This window comes from Hemiscyllium ocellatum, chromosome 12 (genome assembly GCF_020745735.1).
Source record: "Hemiscyllium ocellatum isolate sHemOce1 chromosome 12, sHemOce1.pat.X.cur, whole genome shotgun sequence".
NCBI lineage: Eukaryota > Metazoa > Chordata > Chondrichthyes > Orectolobiformes > Hemiscylliidae > Hemiscyllium > Hemiscyllium ocellatum.
The window spans coordinates 68,468,061-68,490,505 of NC_083412.1; the positions used below are offsets into that span (position 1 = coordinate 68,468,061).

At 41.5% G+C, this 22,445-nt stretch overlaps 1 protein-coding gene across 5 annotated transcripts in view; it reads right to left on the bottom strand.

Annotated features, from left to right (window-relative positions):
* Window positions 1-1,616: 1,616 nt before the first annotated feature.
* LOC132820816 (NXPE family member 3-like) overlaps window positions 1,617-22,445 on the bottom strand; it is a 36,046-nt gene continuing 15,217 nt past the window's right edge. For all 5 annotated transcript variants that reach the window (XM_060833140.1, XM_060833142.1, XM_060833139.1 and 2 more), the window contains 4 exons: window positions 16,831-17,618; window positions 11,262-11,335; window positions 7,049-7,258; window positions 1,617-2,253 (listed from right to left, as the gene is read on the bottom strand). In XM_060833140.1, the coding sequence (XP_060689123.1) occupies window positions 1,709-2,253; window positions 7,049-7,258; window positions 11,262-11,335; window positions 16,831-17,618 (1,617 nt within the window). In that variant the 3' untranslated portion in view covers window positions 1,617-1,708. The remainder of the gene's footprint in view (window positions 2,254-7,048; window positions 7,259-11,261; window positions 11,336-16,830; window positions 17,619-22,445) is intronic.

Consider the following 22,445-nt stretch of genomic DNA (forward strand, 5'->3'; position numbering starts at 1 on the left):
ACACACACACAAAAAAAATAAATACAGGGGTCCTGCGCCGCAGGGAGTGGAGTGCATCATTTCCCGTTCCAACTCTCTTTTGATTTAGTCCCTGCTCTCCCCTTCACTGTTTGATCACACAGCATTGCCCTTTTTGATGTGAAGGGCTTGCTTGTCACAGGTCACTCGGGTGTTTTCCTATCTTCCTGGTGGTGGAAATTGAATAAAGATTCGTGCACTTTGTGTCTCTCACTGTGTCTCACACTTGCACACACACACACCATGGGTGCTGGGGCAAAAAAATAAATAAATAAATACAGGGTTCCCAGGGACTGTTGGGGCATAGTGGTACTGTCCCTACCTCTAGACATAAGAGGTCTAGGTTTAAGACCCACCTGCTCCAGAAGTGGATAATAACATCGGAATAAGTTTTTCAAAATGCTGTTGGGATTTTACGGGGGGCACGGTGATTCAGTGGTTAGCCCTGCTGCCTCACAGTGCCAGGGTCCTGGATTCAATTTGAGCCTCGAGTGACTGTCTGTCTGTGTGGAGTTTGCACATTCTCCACATGTCTGCGTGGTTTTCCTTTGGGTGCTCCAGTTTTCTCCCACAGTCAAAAGATGTGTAGGTTCGATGGATTGGTCATACTAAATTGTCAATTGTGTCCAGGGATGTGCAGACTCAGCGGATTCACTTTGGGAAATGCAGGGTACAGGAATAGCATAAGCTGGTGGATTTGGGTGGGATGCTCTTCAGAGGGATGATGTGGACACAATGGGCTGAATGGCCTGCTTCCACACTGTGTGGATTCTATGATTCACTGAGGAATACCAAGGAAACATGTTGAATTAAAAGAATACTTCAATTACCGTTTTATATACCATTCCTGCATCACAGGCACTGACGTATACAGGGACTTCATCGTTTAAAGAAGAAAGGAAAAAAATAAACAGGAGTCTCAAGCAATCTGTTCATTCAAAGAACTGCTTCTGAGCTGGCTGTTCACAGTCCATGTACTACGAACGTGAAAATAAAAGGGGATTTGATGATGGGATACCTGCCTCTGTGGAGTTATTTGAGTCCACCAGGCAACTTGAAATACAAAACATATTTGTAACAACATATACACAGTATAGGACAAACTAGGGCTGGGTAGGATTCAACAACCAGCATTACCCAAAGCATCAGTTTGCAATCACACACGCAATTGGTTTCTGGTCACATCTGTATTACAACCTGGTTCCTTGAATATTTGCATATTCCCATAATGTGTGAACACAACAGGTCTTGGACTGGAACAGAAAGCAAAACATTCTCCCTTGCCCATTTTCTTAACTTCTGCCCTAACCATTCATTGTAGATGATATGAAGTAAGGGACAGAGTGACTGGTGACTCAGAAACAGGGACAGACACATTACATACCTGGCCAGCTTACCCAGTGCCACTCAGCATTCCCCTTGAAAGTGTCAGGAAATAACCTGCTGATATTTGTAACTGAACTGAAGCCACAATTGCACATAATACCCTTCAATGTTGCATTGTTGGCATAGTACCACTTTTTAAAAAAGATAAATGCTGCTGGTAGATCTATATTATTTAATTACAATACAATCATCAAAAACATGCTTCCAAAATTCTTGAAGGACATGCTTGTAACCTTTTCATTTTGTCATACAACATAAATCTCATGGCTGCCATTTTCAATCTAATAAACAGTGCTTCACCTTTTCATAAAGGACACACATATGAAAGAAATACATCTACTTCATTTTTTATAATGATTCTTTTGGGATGTAATTCATGAGGTAGGTAATGTGCTATTGTCATCTCCCAGGCATCCACAAATGCCACGTTGATGCCCTCAAACATCTTTCTCATCACTAAGTCAAGTTGATAAGAATACCAGTCACTGTTGTAGAGACTGACCTCCCGCGGAAGGGCCTGGACATTGGCAGTCTTTATTACAACCAGTGTATCTGGGCTCCTTTCCAGCAATCGTAGAATTGACCTGCGGATGTTCTGGAGCCTGCGGATGTATGGTTCAACTGGGAAAGTGTTGAAATGACACCAAATGGTGAAGGCTATAACAGTGTTCTTTCCACCTTTAATCTCATCCAGTTTATTTGCGATGAATGGCAGGTCCTGATTTGAAATGGGCGAGATTCGGATCGGTGAGCCATGAGCATAGTATTCCACCTTGATCTTGTTGTCTATATCCAAAGCGAGATGTGGCCCCGTCTTCCTAGAATTGCCAAGATCAAACTTCTTCAGACCTAAAACAGAAGATGGAATTACACATAACTTGACAGTGAGTTATCATTCCATTGATCATTATGAACAGACCAAAGTAGACAAATCACTAAGAACATTAGTGTTTTAACTTGGGGATGCTCTCAGCTCTTATCCTACTTTACTGCGGGACCATCAGTTTCATACAACAACGGAAAGTCAGAAAAGGCAAGTGAGCAGCCAGATTAAATAATTCGGATCAGTAGGCCAGTGGATGCCCCAGGAAACACTCAGGGAAATAGGTGGGTGAGTTCTTGGGCAGTTAAGCAATTGAGATGAGAACCAACAGTTAGAGAAGAAAGCAGTCAGGTAAGAATATAAAGAGCAAGGTTAAAAAGTATTCAGCCTCAGCAGTTGTGTCAGTTAACAGATTCAGAGACACACAAGGCAGAGGATTCTGTTAATGATAAGCAAGCAAGAGGGTGCATAACATGGGAGGGTGTTGTAGATGGGACTAGATTTTCAGAACCTTCTTCAGAATGAGGCATTTGTAAGTGGGGCCATACAGTCAGTCTTAGTTTAACTTGAGCATTTTGAGGAGCTGTTTGCGTTATATTCATTAAAAAGACTGATAGGTCAAAATGCAATTTTATACCATCATGTACAGAATAAACAATTTTGTAATGCAACAATAATGTCTCGTTTTTATTGTTCTGAAGTAGTAACAAGCCAGAAATAAATGACAGAATAAAGCAGTGTACCTCAAATTATGTTAAAATTGAAGACTAAGTGCTCAATTTTGCCAAATGTAAACTTCAGATAGTTTCATTCTCTCCATGAACTCTGCGAGTTATCTCATGCAATTCCTCACTTCTCACCTTACTATATACACACAACTTTACTTGGTGCCACCCTTGAGCTAGTTTGAATAACCAGCAGAGGGCATGCTCACCACTGCCTGGACCTTCAGGTTTCCTGTTGCTGACAACACATTGAAACACCAGGTGTGTGCCACGTCACACACTGCCAGCATCGAGGAGTCCCTTATAGTTGGCATAGTGGGAGGAAATGGAAAAGTAAAGAATGTGAGGGCAAACAGGTAGCATGGGCAATATCTCATTGGAAACAGAATGTCAATTCGCAAATAAATTGGCACTTTGAATTATCATCTGAGTTGACATTTTGTTTCAAGTCATCCTTCCTCAGAACCCATTGTCCCGAAGAAGGGTCATTCAACCCGAAATGCTAATTCTGATTTCTCTCCACAGATGCTGCCAGACCTGCTGAGCTTTTCTGGCAATTTTTGGTTTTCTTTCTGATTTGCAGCGTCCACATTTTTTTTGGTCTTTAAATCGTCATCTGTCTGATTGACTGTCCTTGTGTCTGCAGCTACAAGAAGGAAACAAGAGGTTTCCCTTCCTTAATGCCTATACTCTTTCCCTAATACCCACTGCAGTATAACATTGAGTCAATGCTGAATGTGGGAGCATCAAATGTCAAAGCAACTTCAAATAGCTGTTAGCGTGAACCTTTTCTAAAACAACAGGAAAGAGGAAGAAAGAAAAAAAAACAGAAAAACTGCATTGGTTTCAGGGACTAAACAGATGCTGCATGCTTTTAAAGCAACAACCAATTTACAGTCAAAGAATGGTGTTGGCACTGTGCTCCATTCATCTGGATGAAATGACCATAAGGAGAATCGACTCTGGGCCCAGTGAATGTCGTCTGCAGACTGAGGGGACGTATAGCTGTGTGTCTTCATGTGGAGGCTGTTTGGCAACTGCTGCTGGTTGCTGATGGTTCTGAGCTATAATGATGATGATCAAATACTGAGTCAAAGAAGTGGGAAGGACTCTGCAAAGGTAAAAAAGGATGAAGAAAGACAGAAGGGGTGAAATTGTAACTTCCAGAATTCAAGGCCAAATGCACTAGACAATTGGTGCAGCAAAAGCGAAATGGTGATGCACAAGAAGTCAGAGTCTGTGCAATGAGATAGTTATGTAAGAACATAAAACTATCAGGGATTGGAGCAGGAGTAGTCCATTTGGCCCCTTGAGCCTACTCCGCCATGCAATGTGATTATGGCTGACTTCGTTCGGTTCTTGAGTATCAAGGGCATCAAGGGTTATCGCGAGAAAGTGGGAGAATGTAGCAGAGAAACCTACCAGCCATGGCTAAATGGTGGAGCAGACTCGATGGGCTGAATGGCCTACTTTCTGCTCCTATGTTTTATGGTATTGTGATCTTTATGTGGACTCACTTCCACTTACCCACCTGTTCACATAACCTCTAATTCCTTTATTATTCAAACACTATCACTTTGCCGAAAAAACATTAAACGAGGTAGCCTCAGCTGCTTCACTGAACAGGAAATTCCACAGATTCACCACCCTTTGGGTGAAGACATTCCTCCTCACTCAGTCCTAAATCTGCTCCCCTTTATTTTGTGGCTATGCTCCTAGTTCTAGTTTCACCCACCAGCGGAAACAACCTCCCTGCTTCTATCTTATTTATTCCCTTCACAATGTTCTATGTTTCTATAAGATCCCCCCTCATTCTTCTAAATTCCAATGGGTATAGTCCCGTTCTAGTCCATCTCTCCTCATAAGCAAATCCTCTCAACTCTGGAATCAACCATGTGAACCTCCTCTGCAACCCATCCAGTACATGTACATCATTTCTCAAATAAGGAGACCAGAACTGCACACATTACTCCAGGTGTGGTCTCACCAGCACGTCATACAGCTCCAACATAAACTCCCATTTTTAAACTCAATCCCTCTAGTACTGAAGGACAATGTTCCAATCGCCTTCTAATTTTCCTGCTGCACCTGCAATTCAATTCTTTGTCATTCACACTTAGGTCCAATATTTGATCCAACTTGCCAAGGTAACCTGAATCCCTTTCATGAACTCATTTCAGGAATATATTTGAAGGAATAGTTAGGATTTCTGTATAAACATTACCCAAACATAATTTTTGATCTGACGGGCCAAGTTAACCTGAATATAAAGTGCTTTTAACTTCTTTCTAAGTCTCCCATGTGGGATCTTTCCAAAAGCTTTGCTGAAATCCATATAAACTACATGAACTGCATTACCCTCCACTACACACCTGATCATCACCTTGAAAACTTCAATCAACGTTGTTAGGCGTGACCTCCCTCTGACAAAGCCATACCAACTCTCCCTGATCAAACCTTGCCTTTCTACATGTAGATTAATTCTTTCCTTCCAAATATTCTCCATTATTTCCCTGACCGCTGATATGAGACTCAGTGTAAAATATTACAAACGTCTTTTCTGAATTCAGGTTGAGTGAGTGAGCAAAGGTTGATAGATTGTGTTGAATCCAGTAAAGTGCAATGTCATGCACTTTGATAGGAAGAATCAAGAGGCAGACATATTGTTAAATGGAGAGAGAACCGAAAAATGCACAACTCAGGAGTATCTGGATGTTCTTGTGCATGAAATACAAGGTCTTTTAATGCAAGTTCAGTCTGTAGTAAGAAAGCTCATGGAATTGTGAGCTGTGTTGTGGAGGGTTTGAAATTTAAAATTAGTCTTTTTACAGTATACAGTGTTGATGAGGATGTGCCTGGAGTAGTATGTATCATTCTGCTTCCTGCTTTTAAAAATGGATGTACTGGCATTGGAGACAGTCAAAAAGACATCCACTCGACTGAGTCCTGCGGGGAAGGGGTTAACACATCAAGAATGGCCAGTTAGGCGTTCATTCATTTGAGTTCAGAAGAATGAGGAGCAGTCTTATTGAAACATGCACGATTCTGTTGGGGCTTGAGAGGGTAGATGATGTGAAGGTGTGTCCATTCGTGGGGGAATCTTGAACTCGGGAACATTGCTACAGAATAAGGGGACAGGGAGAGAAAAGGTGCAAAAGAATTTCTACCAGAGAGTTGGTAATGTTTGGAATTAGCTATCATCCAGTACAACTGAATGATTTTACTGTGGAGGTGGATAGATTTTGGAAACATTCAGGAGTTGAGGGCTATGAGGAGCTGGCACAAGAGAGGGGATGAGGCCTGTGACAGATTTGCCATGATCCTATTGTATGACAAGGCAGGGTCAAGGGGCCAAATGGCCTCTTCCTGTTTCTATCTCTTCTACTTTTCTGACATCGCCACTGCCTCAGCTCAGCTCCTCTCGAGACCCTCATTAATGCTATAGTGACCTTGACACGAGATCATTCAAATTTATTCCCACAAACCCCATTCATAGTGAAATTTCGTTCTGCCTTTGACTTTATTTGCTGCAAATCCTATTCACCGATCGCATCTATGCACCTGCAATGGCCCACGCTCAAATGAAAACTTGATTTTAAAACTGTCATCTACATCTCATCATAACTTATCTCTTATCACCCCAGCACTGAGACGGCTGTACTCCTATCACCATAGGGTGCTAGAACAGTCCCAGATTTAATCACTACACCATTGATGGTCAGGGCTTTAGTCACCTATGATCGGGAATTCAATCTGTAAGCATCTCTGACACTTGACCTCATTTTCTTCCTTTGAGATACCCCTCACCCTTGCCTTGTTTGACCATCTATCTTGATATCCGTTGATGGAGCATGACATCTAATTTTGCTTTATTACTCTCTTAATTTTGTACTACTTCAGAACAATTTATTACAATAAAGATGATATACAAATGTAAGCTGCTTCACTGCAGTTTAAAGTGTGCTGTGTCGAAATACTGACTGACTTTACAAATGTTGAAGAAAGTATAAATGCCTAGGAATTTATAAAAGATGATTATATGTAACACATAAAGCAAATTATATCAAAATCCATGAGAAATATGGATAAACATCACCTGGTACAAATTCTGTCAAATATTCAAACCACTGACGTATAGTGGAATCTCCAAAAATGTGAACTTTTTTCCCACGGAGACAGTTTGTAATATTTGCAGGAGTGTTGAAGCGTCGAACATTACAGTTTCTTGACATCCACTGGTCCTGATAATAAAATCCAGCCGGTGAAAGCAAGGGCTTGCTGGAGACACATCCTCCAAGATTTATGCCTGAAAAGAAAAGCACATGAATTGCAACCCAAACAAAATGCTCTGCATCTGAGGTGGAGGTCATTCCAATTTTTTTTAAGTTGGCTTATCATAGTTTCAGGGGCAATAGTGAATCGCAAAATAAAGTTTTTTTATTATCAACAAAGAGTGACAAAGTAAAGTAAAACCGTAAAGTTAAATGGCCACAATGGGCCAAACACTCACTGGCACAGATCCTCCAGTGAGCAGACAGTGAGAGTCTGGATGAACTCAGAAAGATGCATTTCTCAGACGTCCAAACGCACTGACCATGTGGGAATCTCATGGAAAGTTGAAATTTCTGATGGGTCCTGACTCTAATTCAGAGGTGGAAACTTCAGATGGCTTTGTTTAACCTTAAATGTTTGTCATGAAAGGTTAGAGGATTGAAATGTCCCATAACTCTTGGTCAATCACTTAGATTGGTTCACAAACATTCATACTGGCCCACTCTACCCTGGACATCCAACACAATAATCCCCACCGAGAACACCCCCACCCCAGACTGCTCTTGTTTCGCCACACAACCTGACAGTTGCCAACTTCTTCCCTGCCAAGCTCAGGCAACTGCTCCTGCCCCTCACTCTCAAGACTCAATACCCACTCCAACCCAAGATTTGATATCCCTTGACATGTTACCCCCTCCCCCACATGACAATCTGTTCCCTCACCCATCTGGCACCTTGCTCTTTCACACAGCCACTTGTTGTAGAGTGGGCTTGCAGATTTTGCTTTCTGATTTAATTTATTAAATTGACCACTCCTCGAGGAATTTTATAAATACATATATTTGACTAATATGAAAGGAGAAGATTTTGTACTGATGCAAAATACGTTTTGATTACTGCACTTAATTTGCATAGGACACTGTCAAACTAGAGATATTAATAATCATTGACCAGCAACAAATGACAAATTAGAAGAACCTTGTGAATTAGTCTGCAACTAATGAATAAGTAATGAAGAATCCAAAGTGAATAAAAGTTACATGATTATTCATTTTAATTATTAATTCTCTGTACATCTCTATGACTCTATGTGTTTGAATATATCTATTGCCTAGGGGTGTGTTTGTGAGGTGTTCCGGGAATTGGGATAGTTCCTCAGTTAAGTTGCTGTATTGAGTCGGTTGAGTTTTCCAATTGCTGGATTATTTTAAATTCTGGTTTGTTTTCTTCATGTCTAAATAAATTCTGTTTTGCTTATAGACAAGTGGTTTGAACAGCTGCATCACTCCTGGCTTATCCACTACACATCTGCCTTTCAAATACGAAACAGTTAGAGTCTAGACTACCTTCTTAAAATATTCTAAGAGAGTCTGGCCTGGTCCATAACAAATGATTAGATTAGATTCCCTACAGTGTGGAAACAGGCCCTTTCGCCAACAAGTCCCCACCGATCCTCCAAAGAATAACCCACCCTGACCCATTCCCCACATTTACACCTAATGGGTGGCACGGTGGCAAAGTGGTTAGCACTACTACCTCACAGCACCAGAGATCTGGGTTCAATTCCCGCCTCAGGCAACTGTTTGTGTGGAGTTTGCATATTCTCGCTGTGTCTGCATGGGTTTCTGCCGGTGCTCTGGTTTCCTCCCACAGTCCAAAAATGTGCAGATTAGTTGAATTTGTCATGATAAATTGCCTTTGCTGTTAGATGAAATGGTAAATGTAGGGAAATGGGTCTGGTTGGGTTGGTCTTTGGAGGGTTGGTGTGCACTTGTTGGGCCGAAGGGCCTGTTTCCACACTAAGTAATCAAATCTAATTAATGCACCTAACACTATGGGCAATTTAGCACGGCCAATTCATCTAACCTGCACATTTTTGGATTGTGGGGGGAAACCAGAGTACTGGAGGAAACCCATGCAGACACGGGGAGAATATGCAAACTCCACACAGACAGTTGCCCGAGGCTGGAATCGAACCTGGTTTCCCTGTGATGTGAGGCAGCAGTGCTCAGCACTGAGCCACCACACCTCCCACAAACACATCACATAAACACTCTAAAACAATCGATCATCTTAGAGTGAGAAAACATGTAAACTCATGGACAGATTAAATGATATTGAGGGAGGAAGTGTGTTCTTGTTTGTTGGCTGGGATTTGAAGCCAGTATTGACGTTGTCTTCTGTGTCTGATAACTATAACTTCTTTGTCTTTTATTAGTTCCTTACATAGCTGTTAGCTGATTATGCTAATTTACTTTATTACATTGAATGAAGTCTGATTTCATTCATTAACTCAATAACTGATTGAACATCTCCTATAGCATATGATCTAGACTATTTGCAGAGATTAATTCAAAGCTTTTAATTAGCCTACCTTAACCAAATTATAAATTATCACAACTCGCTTTGAAAATTCATGATCTTCACCCACTTTTCTTAGTCACTGACTAATTAGTTCTGGGTCTGTTAAACTGTGGGTACTGACTGGAGTTCAACACCTACTGCAGTAAAGAGCACAGTTTCTGTGATGATCCACTCTGACGATGGTCTCTGTGTGTTGGACTTTATTTCAGTTGAAAAAACTCTGGGAATGTTGGGTTTGTCAGAAATAAGAATTCTGACCGAGATTGGAAGATGTGGGCTTTTTGTTATTTTTAAATTGAGTTCTGGTTACCAAGGCAAAAGGAAAATGACAAAGGCCCAGAAATGTTGGGAAGGAAAACCATAAAGGCACTTCATGATGTCAAAGGAACATACAATGCAGAAAAATTAAAAGGTTTGAGTTATAAAGAAAGTTTGGATAAGCCAGGATTTTTTCACTGGAGCAGAGGAGATTGAAAGGTGACCTTGCAGAAGTTGAAATATCATGAGGGGTATCGATAGGGTTAATAATAGGTGCCTTTTCCTGAGGATGGGAAATTTCAAGATTAGGGCACAGACTTTGAAAGTGAGAGGAGAGATATTTTAAAAAGACTCGAGGGGCAAATTCTGTTTTACACAGAGGGTGGTTCACATGTGAAATAAACTGGTGGTTATGGACACAATTGCAATGGTTAATAGACACTTGGGTAACTATAACAAGAATGGTTTGAAGGGATATGGATGAGGAGAAGACAGCTGGGACTAGTTTAGTTGGGGATTATGTTCAACATGAATTGATTGGATTGTTTCCGTGCTGTATGACTCTATAACATGGTCTCGTGAAACACGTATGTGGGTTGCCAAAAAAACCTGATAAAAATAATTCTAGGTTGATAGACTCAGACAGTGACTTGGCAGGGGATGTACTGCACTGCTGGAAGTATCACCTTTCAGCTGTAATAAACCAAACATTGCTTTATCCTTCCTCCCAGGTGAATACAAAAGATCCCACCTTACTACTTTGTAGAAGGACATAGGAGTTTACCTGGGCCTCCTGTCAATACTGTCCTTCAATCAACAGTAGTAGCACAGGCTCTGTGGGTATTAGCTCAGTGCATTTAATTTCTTTATGATGCACTAAATTGTCTGCTGCATTTTCACACGTTGCATTACAGTGATGACCACCTTGCAAAATATTTCATTAGCTGCAAATCATTTTGAGACATCTGGTTGTCAATCAAGGCTATCTGTGTTGCTTTTTTAACAGAACTGGAAAAGTTAATTCTGTGCCCTTTTGTAATTCAAGCTAAAAGACACAGAGTCATTGATACAGTCTGGTTAAAAGCACATTCAGGGCTGGAGTGAACCAGATGGCTCCTTGTTCTGTCATTCAATAAAATCATGACTGACGATGGCCTCAGATCCAATTACTTCCCTGAAGGTGGAAACAGGTCCATCTCCTGGGGTATGCATCCAAAGTCTGCCTGAGGCTTCAACTACGTCATTGAGAACAAATACTTCATTGTTCCAACACATTCATAGGTTTCTCTTTCCTTGTGAGTTGAACCTTTCGAGCACGATACAATATCTGCAGCAAAGGATTACTTACTTGCTCTCCCTTTAATAGATAAATAAACTAATACAACAGTCATTACTATCATTTATATTGCTCTTACCTGTATGAGGTGAAGGTTGCACAGTTACATATCCCAGGCCATTGGGCAATATGGGCCTCTTGACGTTGACGCCACTGAAAATACATTCTTTTTATCATTATTATAGTTATTATCTGAAGTAATTGCAACCAGAATTGTAATCAATATAAATTACACAGGACAGGAATCCATTTACCATGTGGGAGATCAGCAAGCCGTGCTGGCAGTTCAAGCTGTGACATGTCAAAATTCAAGGTCTATTGTTTTTGTTTGTGATGATGTTCCCACCTCCCTCTTCCTACTGGCTGGGAAACTCACTTGGCTGTGATGCTGAGCTTCATCTCCCACCTTGCACATTTGTTTCCTTTACACGTCACCAAAAGAAGGAAATGTAACCCTCTTCAGTTGGATGCACTGTTTAAATCCATTTCCCCACCCCATGGCACTGCAACTACCTTGAGCAATTCATCAGGGGAGATGACGGTCGATTGATATTAATCGCTAATCTATAATTCTAGAAACTCAGTTAACCTGTGCTTGAATCCTGCCACAGCAGCTGGTGGAATTTGAATTCAGTTGACAAATATCTCAATCTGCTGTTTAGCATGGAACCATTGTAAATTGTGGGGAAAAAAAACCATCTTGCTCAGTAAAGCCCTTCAGGGAAATAAATCTGCCACCCTTACAGCATGTGACTCCAGACTCTCAAATCTCCGAGCAAGCCATTCAAGTGTATTGAAGAAGGCTGCTCACACCATTTTCTCAAGGGCAGCTAGGGACAGGGAATAAACACTGGCCAGCCACTGATGGCCATGCTCAATGAGTGAATTTTGTAAAAATGTAGATACAAATTCCATTGCAATGAAAGAAGATTATGTCGTTTGAACTCCCAACTAGACAGAGCATCCAGCACAGATGACCAAATCTCAAAACAATGGCAGACAATGTTAGAAATACTCAGCAGCTTAGGAAGCATTTGTGGAGAGGGAAACATAGTTATTGGGCTAGATTTTCCATTTTGATGAGGCAGCAGGTCCAGTTGCAATATGAGGAAATAATTGGATGAGGTAGCACTGGTGGGATAGTTAGCCCCCATCCCACTACAATCAAGTGCTGGTGTGAGAAGGGGAAGCTCTGTGGCTGACCCACCACCAATTAATGCACAAAAGTTAGTTAATGGCCACTTAAGGGCCTCAACTCACCACCATTCCAATGAGCTGAACATTTGGGGTGGTTCTGACAGAGTAACCATAATGACCTGTCTGCCAGATTGGGAGGACTTTCATTTGTCTCCAGTTGTGGGCAGTTGACTGCATGGATGTGGGCAATGATCAGTGAAACCTTATCCCCTTCCCTTGGTTCAGAACGTCTCGCTCAACTTTCCCCATGACCCTGCCCCTCAATACCTCAAAAGTTGAGTGACTTCAGTGTAGACTATTGAGGACAGGAGGCATCTTTTTATATTAGAAAGTGGAAACTGCTTAAGAGGCATCACTCCACACTAAGGACAAGGCACAGAGGTGAGTCTTCATGAAATTCTACAGAAAATGCTTGGATTGAATCCACATCATTGACATCATTCCACATCAGTCATCCAGCCAACTGTGAACTCATTGACCACACTAAACCTTGACCTCAAGGAGAGATCAGACAGGTTTATTACCAGGAAGGGATACCATTCTGTCAATCTCACAAGTAGACCAATAACAATGGAAAAACATCTTTTGCTGACTGACTCACTGTGCTTTTTCCAATGCCACACTTTTTGACTCTGCCTCAACTCTACCAGTCCTTCCTGCAGACATGGAGATGGTGACAAGGTGCAGACTTTGAAGAGGTGGCTTTTAACACCTCTGAGAGAACTGCAAAATGAGCCCCACCAGTGATACACTGTGAACCACCTGCACAAAAGGATGCTCATTGAGAAAACAATTGGAGGTCTGTCTTATCATTGAGTGCATTCACCAGAGTATCCAAATCAAAATCACTGAAGCATTAATTCTGAGAGTCCCAGCTCTCCAAACTACTTGCTGTACTCCACCATATAGGCACTGGGATTAGATGCAACACATGCATCTGGAAGTCTGTTTACCATGTGTCATGTATCATTACATTGCTGCAGATGTATGATAATGAAAGGAAAGGAAACGGTGAGGACTGCAGATTCTGGAGATCAGAGTCGAGAATGTGGTGCTGGAATAGCACAGCAGGTCAGGCAGCATCGAAGGAAGGATAGGGTTTGGTGTTGATGGGTTTGCAGTGCACAGACATGGTGGTTGCACTATTGCTCTGTGTGTATGTGTGTGTGTGCCAGTCTCTATGCATTGACATTGTGAGGCAATGTTCTAAAGGGCCAGTTCTCCTTGAGAAGTGTGAAGTGCATAAGACTTGGGAGACAAAAGGCGAAGAAAAGCCAGGTGTTTGTTCAATGTTTGGCCTCGTCTGTCGAAGTTGCAAGGTCATGTGAGGGGCTGTAGAGTTGCGATCTGATTGCAACCCTGGATCTATGCTATGAGCTGCTGCATTTTCAGAATACAGCCAGTTGCAGGGAGTGGCGAGAAGGTTGGTCTCCAAAAAAACCGTGTATTTTCAGCCAGTTTTAAGATATCAAGTGGCAACATATTATCAACCATCCAGAATACCATCAGTAATGCCATCAATAAAGTCATTATACTCACAGTATGTTACATTGTTGTGATACAAAGATGATGTCAGGGATGGGCCTTATAACAGGGATAGACATGCCTCTGCATTAGCATCCGCTCTGTTGTCACTGTAGATTGCACTTTCACACTGATGTTAGAGGTGAAAAACCCAACCCCAGGCTTTCCACACCTCCCCAAGATAAAACTAGAATTGGGTGGGAAGCAAGTTCCTAACATCAAGAAATCTCCGGACTCCCTGGTACTGCCTCAAACAAGAAACCCTCGTCACACGTTTCAGATTCAATGACAATGTGTGTGTTGCATTAGATGGTCTGGAGTGATGGTGAGTGTGCTATTATTCACCTCAGTTCCAAAGAGCGAGAGAAGGTCCAATCAGTCAGGATTCCTCACTCTGATTTCAGAATGTACACATGGCTCGGAAGCTAGATAAAGCCAGAGTTGAATAATAAGATGTGGAGCACTTAAATGTTACTTCATGATCGTACTGGTGGGAGACTGGCATATGTGGATATCTACCTCAGCTACAGGTCAATCACTTCTGGAGAAATCAGTGTTGAGAAAGAATAGCACACTGAAACATTATATCCAGAAAGTTAATGAAATATTGAGACAAAATTAGAATTCATGAATTTTGACAATAGATTCAACTTGAAAAATTGAGTCCAGTGTGTATATATTGAAATATACAATAAAACAACCCATTGTATTTATCTCCCATCAGAGAAAAGATTTTCAAATATTACTATCTTCCAATTTTAACTTTATCCTTCTCTCTGAAATCACGATTTTCAGCATCTGGGAAACCGAAAATGGATTAATTCTAAAGTATGTGCTGTGTGTTGTTTTTCGGACAGGTCCTGGAAATATTGGAGCATGGAGAAAGTGAGGACTGCAGATGCTGGAGATCAGAGTTGAAAATGTGTTGCTGGAAAAGCATGAAGAAGGGCTCATGCCCGAAACGTCGATTCTCCGGCTCCTAGGATGCTGCCTGACCTGCTGCACTTTTCCAGCAACACATTTTCAGTATTGGAGCATGGTCTGGGATTACTTTTCTTTTAATTATTCATGGGATGTGGGCCTCTCTGACTGGGCAGCATTAATTATCTGTCCCTAGTTTCCAGACAGAAGGTGGTGACGAGCTTAGGTGGATCCATAATGACCTTATGGAGGGAATTACAGGACTTTGACCAAGTGACCGTGAAGGATCAGCAATATATTTCGAAGTCGGGATGGAAACTTGATTTGGGGGTGTTGGGGTGGCACTTGCAGCTGGTGGTGTTCCCATGTATCTGCTGTGCTTGCCCTTCTAGACAGAAGAGCCATGTGTTTGGAAGGTGCTGTCTCAGTATTTTTGATGATTTTCTGCAGTACATCATGTCAATGGTATACACAGCTGCTACTGAATGTCAGATGTGGAGGGACTTGATGACTGTGGTTGTGCAAACAATCAAGCGGGCTGCTTTGTCTTGGATGGTGTGAATCTTTGAGAGTGTTGTTGTTGACGCACTCATCCAGGCAAGTGGGGACTCAGGTGATGAGATGATTGCCACAGTATTCCTAGTTTCTGATCTGCTTTTGTCGCCATGTATTTATACAGTGAGTCCATTTGAGTTTCTATTTAGTGATAACCGCCAGGATGTTGAGAGTGGGGTTTTCAATGATGGTAATACCATTGAATATCAAGGAATGGTGGCTAGATTATCTCTTATTGGAGATGGTCATAGCATGGCATTTGTGTGGATATTGTCCTGGACACTGCCCAGATCTTGTTGCATTTGAACATAGGCTGATTCAGTACCTGAGGAATCTTGAATGGTGCTGAACATTGGCAAACATCCAATTCTGACCTCATGATGGATGGATGGCCATTGAAGAAGCAGTTGAAGAGGGACCTAGGACTCTACCCTGAGGAACTCCTGCAGAAATGTTCTGGAGCTGAGATGACTGACCTTGACCAACCTGGTCATCTTCCTATGTTACAGGTATGACTCCAACCAGTGCAGAAATTTCCCCTGATATCCATTGAGTTTTAGGTTTTCTAGGGCTCTTTGATGCCACACTCAGTCAAATGCAGCCTTGATGTCAAGGGCTGCCACTTTTACCTCATCTGAAATTCAGCTCCTTTGTCCATGTTTAATCCAAGGCTGTAATGAGGAGCTGAGTGGTCCTGACAAAACCCAAACTGGGTGTCACTGAGCAGGTTATTGCTGAGTCGGTGCTGCATGATAGCACTGTTGATGATACCTTCTATCACTTTACTGATGATCTGGAGTAGATTGATGAGGTCGTATTTGGCTGGGTTGTATTTTATCGATATTATTTGAAATGTCCTCCCTCACAGATTCAAGACAAATTAGCAACTATTATCTGCCACTCAATGTCTAACAATCATCTCCAACAGGAATTGAGTTGTACCCAGAGATTTCAATGTTTGTATTTTTAAATGGACATTTCAGAAATGATAGGTGCGATTTGATAAAACAAATGCATTGCTTCCAGATTTCAGCATGGAATCACACTAAAAGGGGGTTTGAATAATAGACAAGGGTATAACACAGAGGTGCTCAATTTCAACACATTGCCTCTTGAGGTTCACTGTCACAAGAACCTGGTAAATGTATCTGGTTCTGGTTCATGGCTCAAACACAGTACAACTTTAAAAAGCATGCTCATACTATCCTGATGTGTCGATTACTGTCATACATGTATATAGCAGCAACCATAATAAACATCCAATAAAATCTCTTAGTACAATGTTAGATCTAGTTTTTATGTTATGCCAGCTATTACAAGTGTTGCCATCATTGCGGGGTCCATGCTCTTCTGGAGACACAAACCCGAATTACAGTTGCAGATCAATATACTTGTGCCTTAATCCCAACTCAGGAGGTGAATAAACGAAAGGAATATAATCAGTAACATACCTTTGGAAGAAATGTCTTTCTTCTTCTATTAAAAGCTTCTGCTGATAACCTCCCATTGCGTGGTTGATACGAGCAGAGCAGGGAAGCTTCTTCGGTTTGTAACAGAACCAGGGCTCCCCAGTCCTGATATCAGTAAAGTTACAGAGTGGATGAGATTGAGACAAACAAAGATTACACACAGTGGTCTCGGAGACAGCTCCTGATTTGAAGGTACTTTTAAAATATACTCTCTCTGGCCGTTCCTCGCGGAGTCTTTTAAGTGCTTGGATCCCTTCACAGGGATGAACCAGTAAAACAGAGACTTCAACTTTTCCCGGCCAAGATAAAGTAAAATTGATATAGTAAATTCCATTTTGGTTGTCTATAACAGTTCCTGCTGAACCAGCCTTTAAAGCTGGGGTGTGGATCCGAGCTTGGAGATAGTCACCCCCATATTGCTTTGGGTGACCTTCAAAATCTCTCATCTGCAGCATCACTTGTAGCTGATCTCCCACATAGAAAGTCTTTGCTGAATTTAAAATTACAAAGTGAACATGTGCTGGGTCGCTGCTTTTCTGAAAGGGCACAGCAGATTTGGGGGGTGCAGGCCATTCAATCATTTTCATAAGGAACGTCCCCTCTGACCTTTCTTCAGGGGTGAAGCTGTGATTCAGGTAGCCACATTGCAATAGCCTGTCCGTCCAAAGAGATGTTTCCTTTTCCTTTAGTTGTACAGTTGTAGAATAGAATTTTGGAGATGGGTAACTCTTCCAACTTGCTTCTGTTCCCAAGATTGATTCGTTATGAGGCTGTGGAAAGTTACAATGTTTTAAAACAACAAATTTTGGAGATTTACTTAAGGTTTACTCTCCAAAACACTCCCACATTTGGCCAAGAAAGAAGAAGAACTGAAAGAGCGTCGCTCCGAAAGTTAGTGTGCTTCCAATTAAACCTGTTGGACTATATCCTGGTGTTGTGTCATTTTTAACTGCTTCAGGAAAGCACAGGCACATGAAGATGATCTTAGTGAGGGTACAGCTTTGGAAATGTTAGTGTTCACAGTGAAAAGGAGAAGACCGGAACCAGAGAATATGAAATTGTCAAGTGTCAGAGGAAATTAACTTAAAATGAACAGGTTTGTTTCATTGAAGAAAGGCTGAAAAAAGAGAGAAAGAGTCAGTCAAGAGGAAAGGAGACTAAAGCAGTAGAACTGCAATAATCGATCATTCTGCTCATGCCGTGGGCCACAAAATTGATGGATGATAAAGATAATAAAGTGGTGCTGGGAACCAGAACTCCCTTGCACAACACCTTCCAATCTCATAAACTCTGTGATAATGGCCTCTTGGGAATACAATACAGGATTAGCCTGTTCAACAATTCCTCATAAGATAACCCATCTATCCTTAGTACTTAGTCTTGTAAACCTCCCCTGAACTACTTTCAAAGAATTTATGTCTTTGTGAAATAAGGAGACTGATACTCTACATAGCTCACCATATGGGGTCTCATCAATGCCCTGTATAGCGGAAGCATGATCTTCCTGATTTCGTATTCAATTTCCTAGTCATAAACAATAATATCCTTCCACATCAATTGCTGTGTCTGCATACTAATCTTTTGAGAACCATGCATTAGGACATCCAGATCCCTGAGCGTTTCTAAGGTCTGTAATCTGAGTATGGAATGAGCTGCCAGAGGAAGTGGTGGAGGCTGGTTCAATTATAACCTTTAAAAGGCATTTGGATGGGTATATGAATAGGAAGGGTTTACAGGGATGTGAGGCAAGTGGGAGTAGATTGGGTTAAAATGTCTGCTTGGGATGAATGATTTGAACCAAAGGGTCTTTTTCTGTGCTGTACATCTCTATTATTATATGACTCACTCCATTTAATTTATCAGTTTCTATTTAATTCTTCCTTCCAAAATGGTCAGTTTTACATTTTCCCACAATGTGCTCTATTTGTTGGATCTTTCCCAGTCAACTAGCCTTTCTGCATTAAGTTGTAGTTTGTTTATGCTCTCTTCACAAGCCATTTCCTCACCTAAGTGTGCCATCTTTAAATTTAGCTATCATACATTTGGTCCCATCCTCCATGTCATTTACATATGAACAGAAGAATTAGAATAGTTGTAGACCCCTCAGTCCCTCGAGACTGCTCTATCATTCAATAAGATCTTGGCAGATCTACCCTGTCCAGATGCCTCACAATTGTATATCTTTCAGTTAAGTTACCACTTACTCCTCAAAACCCCAGCAGATAGAAACACAGCCTATCAACCCTTTCCTTAGAGGACAACTAGCCCACCTTCCAGCTCCAGTAAACATCCATTGAACTGTCTACAACCACTGACATATTTATTTCAATAAGGTGACTAGTTCCCTGCACAGTATTCCAGAGGAGAAGTTCACAACAGCATGAAACCTGTTTGGGTCCTCATTTCAGACCAAATATTCATCAGCATTTCCTTGGCCAATGGTAAATGATCGACAGGCTTGGGAATCTTGAGGATTTCTTACAATGAGTTTCGCATGTGTGTGTGACTGCACCCATACTGGTGATAGCCATTAACACAGCCATTTAGAAATCCTGACCTCTTGCCATCAACCTGATTTAAATATCCTGCTGCTGCTAATGCTCGGGTTTCTCTAAGATCATTGCATACATGAGGGAGTAGCGTTTGATCTCCTGAGTCACTACAGGTGATGCTGTTTGCAGGCATTTCGATAAATTATCCAGTCCCCTTGATTTGAGGTGGAATTTGTGGCAAATCACCAAATTAAGGCTTCATATCTTTGCATTCTGGGAGCTTGAAGCTAATACAGAATGCTTTCCCCAATGAAGCTAAACTATGCAGAGTATGAACGTTCTAAGCTTAATATTGGCTTTGTGCAGTCATCGGGTGACAGTGAAAGAGATATAATATTAGCCACAGAATATTGGAGTTAAGAAATTAAAATAATCTGTCAGTCCCTTCATTCTGATTACTAACCAACAAGCTTTGCTGGAAGTTTGTACATTGGCTGTGAACATGCTTAATCTTAACAAGTGTAATGAAGGTATAGGTGCGTATTGTACTTTGAAGACAGAGAGGAAGCTGACAACGACTTAGAGAAGCACCTAGTGTGCTGAAAGATTTAAAAATGTAACATTTGGTTGACACAAACAGCTGGTGTTGTGTTGCCACGCAACAAATTCAAATTCGGCCAATCAGTTTAAATTATGCCCCAGATACCAAAATCCAATTGAATTTGAATTTTACTATTTGGGATGACATCAAATCAATGAAATGATCCTATGTTTTGGGATATAAAATTGGACATTTTGAACAGTTAGGACGAGAACACAATGAGTTCCAACAAACTGACTACCAGCCGAACAGTTCTGTGAAAGGTACCTGTCCATAAGAAATCTGTGCAGCAGAACACCAACGTCAACCAAGAGGAATCTATAGAGAAGGTTCTACATCTGAATACAATATCTGGGTTTGAAATTGATTTTGCCTTAGTTAGCAAAGTCAAGTTAACAGGATGGAGATTAAAAGGCAAGATAGAGACATATACAAGTATGTCCAAACTCTGCCACATTTTGATAGGAAAGATATCAAAACATTCTTTATTTCATTTGAAAAAAAAAAGGCTTGGCAGATGGGGTGGTCTGAGGATTTATGGGTATAGCTAGTCCAGTGTAAACTGGCAGGCAGAGCTAGTCAGGTATTTGCCAAGCAGTCAGATGAGCGGTCAAGGGATTATTAAGAGGTCAAACTGGCTATTTTAAGTGCTTATGAGTTGGCACCAGAAGCGTATAGACACTGGTTCCAAAACATAAAGAACGAACCAGATCAGACTTACGTTGAGTTCGAAGAAATGAAACACAGCCATTTTGATAGATGGGTGTAGGCCTTACAGAGAGATAAGACCAATAAGGATCAAGGAGAGATTATTCTGCTGTTGGTGTTTAAAAACTCACTTCCAGAAATGATAAGAATTCACATGGAAGAACTGATAGTTCAGGAAGTGAGATGGGCAGAAGAATGAGCAGCTAAATACATATTCGTGCATAAGGCAAGCTTCCAACCAGAATTTTGTCCTGTGAGGGTTAAAATTTGAGAGAAGGGGAGATCCTACCCAACTAAGCCAAGAGTAGAGAGCACTGGTAAGTGCATGCCACAGGTTCAAAAAGAGGCCTAAACGGGAGGAAAGGAGGTGAAAATTGTCAGGTGTTTCCGCTGTGGTAAATGGGACACACTAAAGAAAGGCAATGGGGGGAAAAGATGTGGTAAAAGAAGCTAAGCCAGTGGCATTAGTGAAGTTGGTAAGGGAGACCCTAAGAAAAGCTGAAGTGCTGCAGGAGAGTGCACAGCCTAGGCAGGGACTGAGTACGGAGTTAGTGCCTGATTTCTATAAAGAATTTCCCTCTGTGGGTAAAGTTTACTCAGAAAGAACAGGGGGAGAAGGACAAGAAGTTATAAATTTGAGAGGTACAAGATCTAACCAGTATCTAAGAGTATGAGATGAGTGCATTTGCACTCTTTCTGATCTGTTACCTGAGAGTGTGTCAATTTGTGGGATTTATGGACAGAAAATTTAGCGTCCCCTATGTAAGATCAGGTTGGAGCACCACCTCAAGATTGGGGAAGTTACAGTGGGAGTGATTGACAGAATGTCAGTTCCAGGAATTCAGTTTGTTCTTGGAAATGATTTAGCAAGGCCCAAGGTGGGAGCGACACCCTTTGTTAGAGAGAAGCCCAAGGAAGACCCAGAAACCAACGGGTTAAAACAGAAATATCCTGATATTTTCCCAAATTGTGTTGTAACTAGATCCCCCTATCATAAGTCACAGTACAAATCAAAAACTAAAGAGAAAGATGGAGGAGTTGAGGTTCAGTTAGTGGACACCCTGTTTGACTTAATGTGCAGGAAAAACCTGAATGGACAGGGGTCAGACAGAAGAGTTTAGTTCTGAAAGGCTAAGGGACTTGCAAAAGCAAGACAAGACAATGAAAGATAAATCTGTGTCTGCGTACTCTGAAAAGGAGGCAGAGAATATTCCTGCGGGGGTATTATCTGAAAGATCGAATCTTAAGACACAAACAAAAACCACAGCAGGTTAGTGCAGAGGAGAAATGGACTGAAATGCACCAGATTGTGTTGCCGCTAGATGACAGACAGGAGGTGTTATGGGTAGCACATGAACTGCCTGTAGGAGGTCACCTAGGGGTACGAAAGACTCAGGCTAAGGTATCAAAAACATTTGTATTGGCCTGGAAGGCACCAGGATGTGGTTAACTTTTGCCGTATGTGTCATACATGGCAAATGGTAGTCAGCCACAGGGGATAATAAAACCAGCACCTTTGTTACTAATTCCTGAATCTGAAGAACCTTTCACGTGGGTTACGGTTGATTGATTGTGTCGGTGCCCTCCTGAGAACTAAAAGTGGAAACCAGAACTTGCTAACTATAGTGAATGTGTTACCAGATTTCTGGAGGCAACTCAATTAAGGAGTATTAAGGCAAAAAGGTTGGTAGAAGAGTTAGGAGCATTCTTCATGTGGTATGGGCTACCCAGAGAGATTCAGTTAGACCAAGGGTCAAATTTTACTGCTTGGCTGTTTAAGGAGGTCAAGGATAGCT